The sequence below is a fragment of the Notothenia coriiceps genome, unplaced genomic scaffold (assembly GCF_000735185.1).
Source record: "Notothenia coriiceps isolate Sejong01 unplaced genomic scaffold, NC01 NC01_scaffold00009998, whole genome shotgun sequence".
NCBI lineage: Eukaryota > Metazoa > Chordata > Actinopteri > Perciformes > Nototheniidae > Notothenia > Notothenia coriiceps.
The window spans coordinates 519,036-531,443 of record NW_011342699.1 but is presented as its reverse complement, the minus strand read 5'-3'; the positions used below and the strand labels follow the sequence as shown (position 1 = coordinate 531,443).

The 12,408-nt window shown below is 44.2% G+C and overlaps 1 protein-coding gene across 1 annotated transcript; it reads left to right on the top strand.

Moving 5' to 3' along the window:
• The first annotated feature begins 1,618 nt into the window (after nt 1–1,618).
• Nucleotides 1,619–5,047, top strand: kbtbd4 (kelch repeat and BTB (POZ) domain containing 4). The gene is made up of 4 exons (XM_010771452.1): nt 1,619–2,211; nt 2,297–2,438; nt 2,652–2,758; nt 3,239–5,047. The coding sequence occupies exons 1-4, from the start codon at nt 1,750–1,752 to the stop codon at nt 4,097–4,099; spliced, it is 1,572 nt and encodes a 523-aa protein (XP_010769754.1). The 5' UTR covers nt 1,619–1,749; the 3' UTR covers nt 4,100–5,047.
• Nucleotides 5,048–12,408: the final 7,361 nt, after the last annotated feature.

The following is a 12,408-nucleotide window of genomic DNA, read 5'->3' as shown; positions in this document are numbered from 1 at the left end:
CCGGACGCAGAAAGAGACCTTGGAGAAAGACGCAAAGAAGCGTGGAGGTTGTACGCATTGCGTTAACAACTCACTCGACATTGTGGGCGCGAGGAAAACGTGGACAAGTTTAAGCGTTCACAGGGGTGGGTCCTCCGTTGGGAAAGGCGATGGCGACAGGCCGTAAACGAGAAGTAGAAATCAGCGTGCACGCTCCCTCTCCCCGCGCCCCCACCGCCGCCCGCAGCACCATGCAACGCGGCCGGAGAGTGGCGGGCGAGGAGTTCATGTCATTTGTCGTTTGAGGCCGCAACTGGTTACCGGGATGTTGAGAGGTAGGTTATGGATATGAACTGAGCAATCCCGGTAGTCAGCTTATAGACAACTGTTGAGTTCGTCGGTTTTGTTTTTTTTTGTTATTTATTATTTTTGTCTTATATTTGATGTTTAGCTGAAAACTTTTATTATACGCTAATCCTCTGACATTATCTTATAGGCTTATATGCTGTGATTAGGTTGAAGCCGTAGGGTCAATGCAACAGTCCGCTACAAACCCTTTGGTATAGTGGTTGGATGTAAGCCCGTGAGTTGTGATGAATAGCTGATTTATGAATAAATATATTGTTTATAAATTGTATTCTTTTAGACTACTAAATATTTAGTTGCTAAAGGGAAAAGGATTTTATGAAAACTGGTGTGTAAATGGCGATGGAATATAGGTGTAAACAAGTATCAAAGAATCATCTGTTTAATACTTACCACTGTGAGTAAATATTATCCAGTTTGTTTCGACGTGTCTTTCGAGAAAGCTATGTATATGTTGGACTATGAGGCACGCACCCTAATCCGGTTATCCCAATAGGGAAATGAAGCTAAACGGAAGTTGAAGTACCAGAATTACAATAACACACAACGAATTTTCCTTCATATATTGTGTTTAACGTTCATTTCTGTGATATAGTATAGCATATCGATATATAGTCGCATTGGCCCATATTCATATGATCATATTGAGGGGTGTTACAGGTATGTAGTTTTTTTTTTTGTGAGCGACGCTAGTGTCTCAATTCTGGTAGTGGTTGTAGGTGGCGGAATTTGGGAAAGTGGACTCAATCCTATTCCACGCTCTTGGCAATTAATCGTCAGCAAGACGATTTGCTAATTATTTACTAAGCCGTAGTGGAAGTATTAGTTTAGTGTCTTCGGTAGAAGAGTTTTTTCACCAATATGACGCAATTTATGAGACATACTGACTAGTAGTGAAATCAGATTACGGAGCGCCATTACGCGTCACACGCACAGTTGGCATCAATCTTTCCACGATTGGCGATCGATTGGGACGCAACAGCAATGCAGGTCCTGATCGGAACGATGTGTCCGCTCAGTGTTAAGATTGGCCACTATAGTACCAGCGCATCTCCAAATAAAGGCAATGGCAGGCACTTTAGAAAATAACAAAAAATAAACCAACATGTTGATGTTGGTTTATTTATCGTTTATTTTGTTTGTACTGGGTTGGTCGAATAATCGATTATTATTCGCCAGGGCTGCCGAATAATCGATTTTGATCATGGTCAGTTTCTGGCAACCCTACAATCAACATATATAGAAAGATTTCATCACCAACTTTAAACAATCACCTTTAAAAAGATGTAGACGGGTTATTGGGTTTTTTTGTACTTTTGCAAACCTTGACATGTTTTATAAAGTGCCAACTCACTGTAGATGGACGCTCTGCTGCTTGCTGACTTGTTTAGGTGAGCAGTAAAGATGGAGTCCAGCGAGGAGGGGGGCCTCAGTGTGGGCGGCTCTGTGGGCGAGGAGAACTACTTTCTTGGATACACCTTCACCGACCGCTCCCACTCCAGCCGGGTGGTGAAGAGCATCATGGACCTGTGTGTGGGGGACAGCCTGTTCGCTGACGTCACCATCAACGTGGACAGCAAAGAGTTTCAGCTGCACCGGCTCGTGCTGTCGGCACAGAGCAGTTTCTTCCGCTCCATGTTCACCTCCAACCTCAAAGAGTCCCACAACCGCTCCATTGAGCTGAAGGATGTCAGCGCCACTGTCTTTCAGCTGCTGGTCGACTACATCTACCACGGCACGATTAAACTGAGAGTGGAGGAGCTCCAGGACACCTATGAGATGTCAGACATGTACCAGCTGACTGCTCTGTTTGAGGAATGCTCCCGCTTCCTCTCGCGGACAGTAGAAGTCAACAACTGCCTGCAGGTGAGTCACTGTTTTAACACGTCTCTGCTACTTAGTCACATTTGTGTCAATTGTATCAGTTTAGTCATATGACCTTTTTGCCCAGGTGATGTGGCTTGCAGACAGACACAGTGACCAGGAGTTGTACACCGCAGCTAAGCATTGTGCCAAAATCCACCTGGCCCAGCTGCACCAGACTGAAGAATTCCTCAACCTGCCTCTCTGTTTGCTCTTGGACATCCTCAAAGGTATCACCGGTTTGCTGTCCTATCACTATGTGGCCTGGCGTCCCAAACTGTGTTATCACATTTACTCAAAGTCACGCGTTGTATTAGTTACATTACCGCTAGCATGAGCCCCAACGTTTCTTGTCTGCCACTTAACTAGTGACGATCTGAAATTGACAAATGTAAAAAAACACCTCATGGATGTGACTCACTAAGCTTTGTGTTTTTTTTCAGATGGAGTTCCTAGTTCCCAGAATCCAAAAGTGGCCATTGATTCATGGATAAACAACAACAAGGTGGAGAGAGAGGAGTTTTCATGCATCCTCCAAGAAAATCTCAAGGTAGCTCACTTTCAACTCCTTTTTGTATTTTGTATCCAATTCTTCCTTTTTTTTGTTGTTGTTTATATTCAAATGTTGTTTTTTACACATTATGCAGTATACAAACATCGGCACACACTCAAGTCATCCCCTGGGACACTGGCCAACACACCAAGAGTAAAAAATAACAATAATAGTAACAGATATATATTATCAACAATTTAAATAACAAGTAAATAGAATAAAGATTCTTCAGCGACTCTGTAAAAAGTTATGGTCGTCAGTTACAGGCAATTAGTTATAGTAAACATAATATACCGGTCCATTCAACAGTTAACCCAAGGGCAATGCATAGGGAGAGGCTGGATTTCTAATTATAAAGAATGAGGAGTCTTGGTGGTGAAGCTTTATAACAATGTACACAAGTGTTACTAATTGATGTCTGTTTGAACTATTTTGATCTGTAATGGCATAGAATGTCTTTCTCTCGTACATCCACAGGAAATCGGGGAGAATGTCCACATTTACCTGATTGGTAAGGAGGAGGCGCGGACTCACTCGCTGGCCGTGTCGCTTCACTGTGACGAGGACGATTCGATCAGCGTGAGCGGCCAGAACAGTTTATGCCATCAGATCACTGCGGCCTGTAAACACGCAGGTGACCTGTATGTGGTGGGGGGGTCCATCCCTCGCCGCATGTGGAAGTGCAACATGCACACCATGGACTGGGAGCGCTGCGCCCCGCTGCCCAGAGACCGCCTGCACCACACCATGGTCTCCGTCTCTACGGAGGACACTATCTACTCACTGGGGGGAAAGACGCTGCAGGACACTCTCTCTAACGCCATCATCTTCTACACAGTGAAGGACAACATGTGGACAGAGAGCAGCCAGCTGGACACCGCGGTGTCCGGGGCCGCCGGTGTGAACCTGGGAGGAACCATCTACCTGCTCGGGGGGGAGGAGAACGACATGGACTTTTTCACTAAGCCGTCTCGACTGATTCAGTGCTTTGGCACCGACACACGGAAGTGCCACATCAAACCTTACATGCTGCCGTTCGCGGGCTGCATGCACGCTGCGGTGCACATGGACGTGATCTTCATCGTGGCAGAGGGAGACTCCCTGGTCTGCTACAACCCGCTGCTGGAGAGCTTCACCCGCCTGCGCTTCCCCGAGGTGTGGAGCTGCGTGCCTTCTCTGTGGAAGGTGGCCAGCTGTAACGGCTGCATCTACGTATTCCGGGACAAATGTAAGAAAGGAGACGCAAACACGTTAAAGTTCAACCCGGCAACATCCGTCGTCTCGGTTATCAGAAGTTTAAAAATCTTCCTCACAAACTGGCAGTTCGTCTTGGCCTAAACTCTCCTCTGGAAGTCATACTGCGCTCCACACATTCACCACAGACAATCAGGGACAACTAACCATGACTTCACTCTTCAGACATCCGCTGTAACTCTATTTACTCAGCTGGTTTCTGTGCCACTCATTCCATGTGTGTGTGCGTGCGTGCGTGCGTGCGTGCGTGCGTGCGTGTGTGTGTGTGTGTGTCACTCGCTTGTGTTGTTCCAGTGTGTCTCCTTGTGAAGTCAAACAATGTGTAGTGATGCTGTGACGGTGAAATAATAGACGTTGTGTCCTGTGCACTGCTCGTTTATTGACACGCATGAACAACTCCATTGTAAAAACGTGACTGAACGTAAAACATCCTTCAGTATATTGTGTGTGGTTAAACGTGTCATGATGTTGAAGGATACATATCCTCAGATGTCATATTTGAAGTCAAATGTGCATAAACCTGATAAGAGGATGTTTTCTAACTTTTACATTTTTCACAGTTTCTTGTCTTGCGATTGTATTTTTTGATGTTAAACTGTAACAGAAATGTCAAATATATGGCTGTAGTTGCAAGCTTTCATTGTTTGTTCTGATATTTATGTCCCTTAACCCTTTTTGCATTAACTATCTCTCACTATTGATACTTTGTTTATTACCAGAGATTTGGTATCTTTACTTCCTGCAGTTATACCGCAAGGGATTTAGAAAGGGTGGGATTTGTTGCTGTGCTTTGGTGCTTTGGTGCTTTGGTGCTTTGCCTCAACAAAGACGTAACTCCTAACAGTATTTATCTTTGGATTGGCAATGCATCTTGTGAATGGTGAGGTGTTAAAGGTGCCTGTTTTGTCCTTGGGGGAGAACAAGAGGAGTAGAAGGAGAGAAAGCCACTACAGAAAGGCCACAACTCTCCCATTGATGTGTTACAGGAGGCTGTGCAGCTGAAACCCAAGCCCAGTTACATGTCAGACTTTGTGAACTATTCTAAGCATCAGTTGCTGACGCCAAGATGAAGGGGTGGGGGTTTCTGGGGGAGCATAAGCGGTGGCCTCCATAAAAGTCCAGAACTCGCACGAAATCAGGGTCAAAAAGAAGCTCGAAGTGGCCATTAGCAGAGCAGCACCGCATCCTGACGGTCTGCAGCTGTCCGGCATTAATAAATTCGGCCACTAACGCTGTTTATCGAGGCCNAAGCACGCCAAAGAGGTTACAGAGAAAGACCAGTGCATGACATTAAGGATTTTTGGGAGATGGCCCTGTGGGCCATCTAAGCTAATTTACAGATGGCCCTGAGCAGGGCCATCTGTAAATTAGCTTAGATGGCCCACAGGGCCATCTCCCAAAAATCCTTAATGTCATGCACTGGTCTTTCTCTGTAACCTCTTTGGCGTGCTTCGCACTCAAATGCGAACGCATTGTTGAGGTTGAGCTGTGATAGACAAACGTCTTTTTGCAGAGCTTTCATTTAACTTCCTTTGGACTTGTAAGTTTGAAGTAGTTTCACGAGGAGGAACTCTTTTTACCTGCCGCTTTGTTCATCTTTAGTCGCACGTGTGAGGGAGAGGGGGGGTGGGGGCGGGGTCGGTGTGTAGCGTGCTGCAGCAGCAGTCTGCTCTGCACACAGTCTTCCTCCAAGTTTACAGTAAAACAAACTGGTGGTGTGACCAATGGCCATTTACAATTATTAATAGGGGTGCACCGAATGGGAAATTCTTGGCCGAAACCGATACCGAAAATAGGAAACAGTTGGCCGAAAACCGAATGCCGAAAAGACCGAAAATGATTAATTATATATATATATATAATGTATACATTTTTTACCAATGTTGTTCAGCTGCCTGATTATGGAAAAATAAATGATTATGGCAAAACTTTACTTAAATAATAATCACTATTATGGGTCCATAAAACATTTATTCAGCACTTTTGAATGTATACAGTACATTAATTCCAAGTCAAGTGCATTTTCTTTTCTCTGTAGGATAACTACAACAAAGTGCATTCAGAACAAAGCCAAGGTTCTTTAAAACTGCATAAACATCTAGGCCAGTAGGCCTTCAACAAAACAGTGTAAATAAAGACTGTAACAGCCAGGCCTTCAACAACAACAAATGCACCTATAAGTGCATTCATACAAATGTGCAAACTGGATAAATCCACATGAATGTAACTATTTACAAATGAAATTACAATTGAATTTCAAGAATCTGTAAATAAGGCTGTCTGTCCTCATAAGCAAAGTAGTAAACATTGTATAAAGATACATAAAGTGAAAACTGGATACAAAATCCACAATCAATTACAAATTAAATTACAATTTCAAGAATCTGCAAATAAGGTGGTCTGTCCTCATGAGCAATGTAAACAACATTGTATCATTTAGATACCGAAAGTACAATATATTGNGTCCAGCGCGTCAGTACGGGCCGACGTCAACCTCTGGGCGTGTAGATGGAAAAGACCTCGTTCTTGTATGGCGGAGAGCGTGTCGTCGCAATGGTGGACCACACAATTAACACACTCATCTGTAGATTGGAAACTGTCGGGTGTAGTTTGTGGACACGTTTCTAGGCAGGAAGATGGTGGCCCCAGTCTCTGTAACCACACGTCTCTTGCCGGCCCACCGCGCGTCCCCGCCTCCGTGCAGCACGGGACAGTCTACGTCTTGTTGACAGGGTTTACGGAACGCAGAGGAGTTCCGAACTAATGCAGTCTCGCGAGAGCGCCGAGTACGCCCTTGACCCACCACCCGGATCCGCCCTCGGAACGTCTTCGACCACCCGGTTTATACATCCCAGTCTCCTTCGCCCTCAGCGCGATCGCTAGGACTCCCACCTCCTCCACCTCTTTCTATAGTTCCGCGCTGTCCCACCAGTGTGGCAAGGGACAGTACTAAGGGAGGTGACGAAGGACAGAGTAAGTCCCTAGCTCTATCGTTCTAGCGTATGACCTGGGTAGGTCACGTAGGTGGGCCTTGCTAGGACGGTATAGGACTTCCCTTGAAGACGTGTAGAGTTGTGAGGGTGTTCCTTGCGTTCGGAAGGGCGAGCGTGTTGACTCGCGCTCAAACCCCGCGACCGAGTAAAAAGACGCGTGGTCCGCACTCCTGGCTTCTGACGGCGTGTTACCCCAAGCCCTACCGCCTCCCCGGAAAGTACACGTCGCCACGACGAGGCAGACACCTTAAGGGAGGGTCTGGATGGACTCCTGAGGTGTCTGGTGACTACGGAAGTTCTTTCCCCGACTTTCATTGAAAGAAAAAACTTGTATCGAAAAGCTAATCTTGACACCAACAATACTCAACAGCAAACCCAAACTGTATCTAGTCCTCCTCCGCGGTCCGTACATCGAGGTACGGCAGAACGCCTAGTAATCGCCACTCGTGACTTCCAGACTACTTGTCCACTCCTTCATACGAGTAACTAATCTTAGTTCTTACAAATCCAATAATAATACATTAATCGTCCACACCTCTCAGATTAAACAAGAATTTTCTCTCTTCGCTACCTCTATCTCACTGTTACTGTACCCTCGTCTCGTCTCGTACGGCACTCTCACAGTCTACCCGCACTGCAATGACCGACATCTGATTCATGATATGTCAATCCTTCCATTGGCGTAGCGTCAAGTCAAGTAGCTTTACGACGTGGAATTACCAATAAGTCGACGACATAATATCCTGACACATAAAGTCAACAGCTGCACTTCATGTACAATCAACCGCTCAAATTCAACTCATCCCTCCACTTCTTTCTGCCGGTTTACCCTCACTCAAGAGTACAAGACCTCTTCACTGTAAAAAAGACGACATAGCACTATTGAACTTGCAAGTGCTTGGAACACCTGGATTTTTGACATCCATGCAATTGTCTTGGTTTTCAAAACTACTTGGCAATGTCGGGATGGGCAGGACCCCTCACAAGGACAAATCATAACACTGGCTGCGGCAGACATTTCGCAATGATACACTTCGACGTCACGTCGATGGCATGGCCCTCGCCCGGCACCCCTCACCCGCTCCGTCGAGAAACACGTGGCCACATCTTCACCCGTCTCATCACGCGACCCCGGTACAACCTTGGAGTGCAGTCGGACGCCTCCTTCCTTGTCCGGCGACAGTTCCCGCGAAAAAACACTACCACCATCACACCTTCTCAGGTACAGTCCCATGTACGTCAACTACTACTGTCGGCTCTCCGGACTTCGACGCACTGAGAGGGTGGCATTCAGGGTAACTACCCGCTCACACAGGGGGACACAGGGAGAGCGAGCACGACGAAGGACATCAGGTGCTTAGTCCGTGCGGCCAGGCAACAAAACGACTGCCACTTCTACCTCCAACACATAGGGACCGTGCGTTCTGTACCCAGTCCACAAAGCCCGTCGAGGACAGACATCCTCGGCCACGCAGCTAACGGCCAGCCACTAGACCGGGCTACTGCCAGCTAGCGCCAACTAAAATAGCTTCTGTTTTGGAGCTATTTAGTTGCAGGAAGTTTTCTCGCATCCAGGCCTTTATCTCCTCTATGGAGGTGTTAAAGGATGTTGACGGGAGCGGTGACGATGATGGTGACAGTGAGGAAGCATGTGGGATAGAGTCTGTCTTTATATACAGCGTAGCAATGGAATGATATTCCATGCTTGCTCATGACACGGCCAAGGGGCAGAGTGTACAGGGTGAACAGAGTGGGCCCGAGGACAGACCCTTGAGGGACACTACAGGTGACAGGGTGTGTCTGGGACCTCGGACCTCCCAAGGAGACGGACTCTGCTCTTCCAGACAGGTAGGACTGGAACCAGCTCAGGGCGGAGTCAAAGAGTCCAATGGTGTATTGGAGGCGCTGAAGGAGGATGTTATGGCCGACAGTGTCGAATGCTGCAGTCAGATCCAGGAGGATGAGGAGAGATGGGGAACCAGGTTCAGCCGCCATCAGCAGGTCGTTTGTGACCCTGACCAGAGCTGTTTCAGTGCTGTGGGCGGAACGGAAACCGGACTGGAATTTCTCAAAGATGCCGTTTAGTTGGAGATGGTCCTGAAGCTGGGCGGCAACTACAATGATGTCTACCAGCATGTCATGCACTCACTGGCTGTGGCACAACAATTAGTTTGTACTGAATCGGAAAGACAACATCATTCACCAAACTCAAGACCCATCTCAGCGAGCTCAAATATCTGGCCCATTTTGGACTCTCTGCTAGCTTGGAAGAGTCTTTGCCAGTCGCAAGAGAATTTGCGCTTCTGCTATATGGAAAAAAGTAAATTGGACTGATGTGCACAAACTTGGATGAACTGAGGTTCATAATTGCATCAACAACAGATGCAGCCTCGGAAAATCTGCCGCCAACAGAGGATGCATTTCAACAACATGTAAAGAGCAATGTTTCAGACAGCGATATGGTGTCACAGCCCGAACCCAAACCCTTGTTATGGAGTCCTGTTGGCAGGGGCTGGATTGTCAGAGATGGGGCCATTCAACCAGTGCTATTTACAAAACCACCAGAACCTACAGAACAGGGTTTCCGCTAGGATTTTTTCTTGCCAGTCAAACGTCCGGACAGAATTAATTTTACCGGACAGATTTGAAACTTACCGGAAAAAAAAACAAAAAACAGAGGGGTTATAGGCAATATCTGAGACTTCAAAGGTCTTTTATTTTGAAACTCTACATCAGATTTTCCTGATTTTTGCTGAGTGACTACATGGGGTGTCCTGCTACGGTGAAATGAGTCTTTGATACTGGAGAGATTTTGTTTTATTCTTATCTAAAAACAGAAGGATTATAGCCAATATCTGAGACTTCAAAGGTCTTTTATTTTTGAAACTGTACATCAGAATGTCCTGATCTTTTCTGAGTGACTAGATGGGGTGTCCTGCTATCACCCTGGAGTGAGATGAGTCTTTGATACTGGACAGTTTTAGTTGTATTCTCATCTAAACACAGAGGGATGATAGCTCATATATGAGACTTCAAAGGTCTTTTATTTTGAAACTCTACATCAGATTGTCCTGATTTTTGCAGAGTGACTACATGGGGTGTCCTGCTACTAGGGTTGCCAGAAACTGACCATGATCAAAATCGATTATTCGGAAGCCCTGGGAGAGAAAAAAAAATTCAGACAAAAGGAATTCCGTTGTTTTCTTTACTGGAACATGTTTAACAGTACAAACAAAATAAACGATAAATAAGCCAACATTAACATGATGTTGGTTTATTTTTTGTTATTTTCTAAAGTGCCTACCATTGCCTTTATTTGGAGATGCGCTATGCGCTGCGTCTTTCTCTGTAACCTCTTTGGCGTGCTTCGCACTGAAATGCGAACGCATTGTTGAGGTTGAGCTGTGATAGACCGTCTTCCTTTGGACTTGTAAGTTCGAAGTAGTTCCACGAGGAGGAACTCTTTTTACCTGCCGCTTTGTTCATCTTTAGTCGCACGTGTGAGGGAGAGGGGGGGTGGCGGCGGGGTCGGTGTGTAGCGTGCTGCAGCAGCAGTCTGCTCTGCACGCAGGCTTCCTCCAAGTTTACAGTAAAACAAACTGGTGGTGTGACCAATGGCCCTTTACAATTATTAATACTATTACTATTATTAGCATTAGTCTATATTTTGGTTGAAACTAAGCCAGAAAAAAAAAAAAAAACATAAATAATAATTAAAAATATATATAAATAAAATCGATTTTTAAAAATAATATTCGATTATGGAGACTGTAACGAATATTCGAATAATCGAATAATCACTGGCATCCCTAGTTGATTGTAGGCGATGTTTGGGAATACCATAACAATACATTGGGCAATAACACTATTATTGACTAATATTATTTAATAACAAATTATTTTAACATAAGAAAATCTGATTGATTTATAAACAAGGATTTCCCTTTTGTAAATACATTTGACCACAATTTACCTACATTATACCCACATATGTTCATAGTTTTTAGTAGACAAATTATTGAATGGTGACACTATTTATAAATTAGGTCAAACAAATTTGCACAGAAAGCTCTTTCGATACAATACAATATATCTGGAGTAGGCTAATAGTGGTTATCCCTGTAGCTTTGATGTTGCTTCAACTTCATGGTCTTAATGGTTATTGTGGTGTTGTTAAATAGTAATGTGTTATAGTAAAAATTGTTCAGTAAAACACTATATATATATAACTCCAAAATTGTCATACATTAAAAAAAAAAAAACACTCTGATACAGATTAACATACAAATATTAAAACTTTCACTGAGTTAGGATATAGTGCAGAACCGTTTAATTAGCAGTCGTTTCTGCTAAACGTATTTAATAAATGATTGCATATCTTCATATCAAACCACAGAAGCATCTTCTCAAAAAAGTGGTTATACTGTTGTTAAATACTGTGATGAGTGATATTTATTTAGGTTAATGTCTGCGGTAATGCGCAGTGTGGGTGTAACGGTAGTAGGAAGCTAACGCTAGCTAACCCTGTGTTGTGTTTACGTTCAGGATTAGCTTGCTACACAGGCGAGTCACAATTTAACCGTGATATCATGGAGGTATAGTTATAACTAGCACTGCAAATTCGAAACCACATTGTCAAAATTATTTTTAAGAAAGACTAGTAAACAGTCGCATTTACCTTTATTTGAGTACTTTATTATCCAGGAGCAACTGAACTCTTCACCGGAAGTAAATACACTTTTCCATCTGTCAGAAAAGAGCAGTCAACTGGTGCTGCTGCTGCCAAGTGGAGGAGATGCGCAACTACAACACACTGGAAATACAGTAGTTCCTGATGTCAATAATGCTGGGCATAACCTCAGCTCACATAAACTTTAATTTTACAAAGTAAATCAAATGAAGTGAATGAGCTATGAAGTTGGACCGCTAAGGACTTCAGTAGTTTACATAGTCAAGACATGATAAAGTGAATGCCTTTGTTACAGTATAAAGTGCATACCATAATCTTCACCAATCTGCTTTACATGAGACCAACTCTATTGTGGCATTTGTCTATATGTGGTATTACCTTACTTTCTGATTATGTTGATATTTAATAAATGTAGATGTATCTATGCTGAGAAGTACCCTTAACTGAAACTGAATTTGTGAAAGATTGTTTTTGGTTATTACTTTTGTTTGCATTGTTCAGGGAAAAGCATTTATTACTGAATGACTTGTTTGTTCTTGGGTATAAAGGGTAAATTGTCTCTGTGAACTTTAAGTCATTGTAGCTCAGAGTTCGGCATGTGGATCATAAAGAGATTGTAAAAAGTATCTCTGCTCTGCATCACAGCCATCTGGCTTTTGCTACTATTTTCCAAGGTGGAAGAATGAGTGGTATTCAAGTTGAGCTGTTTC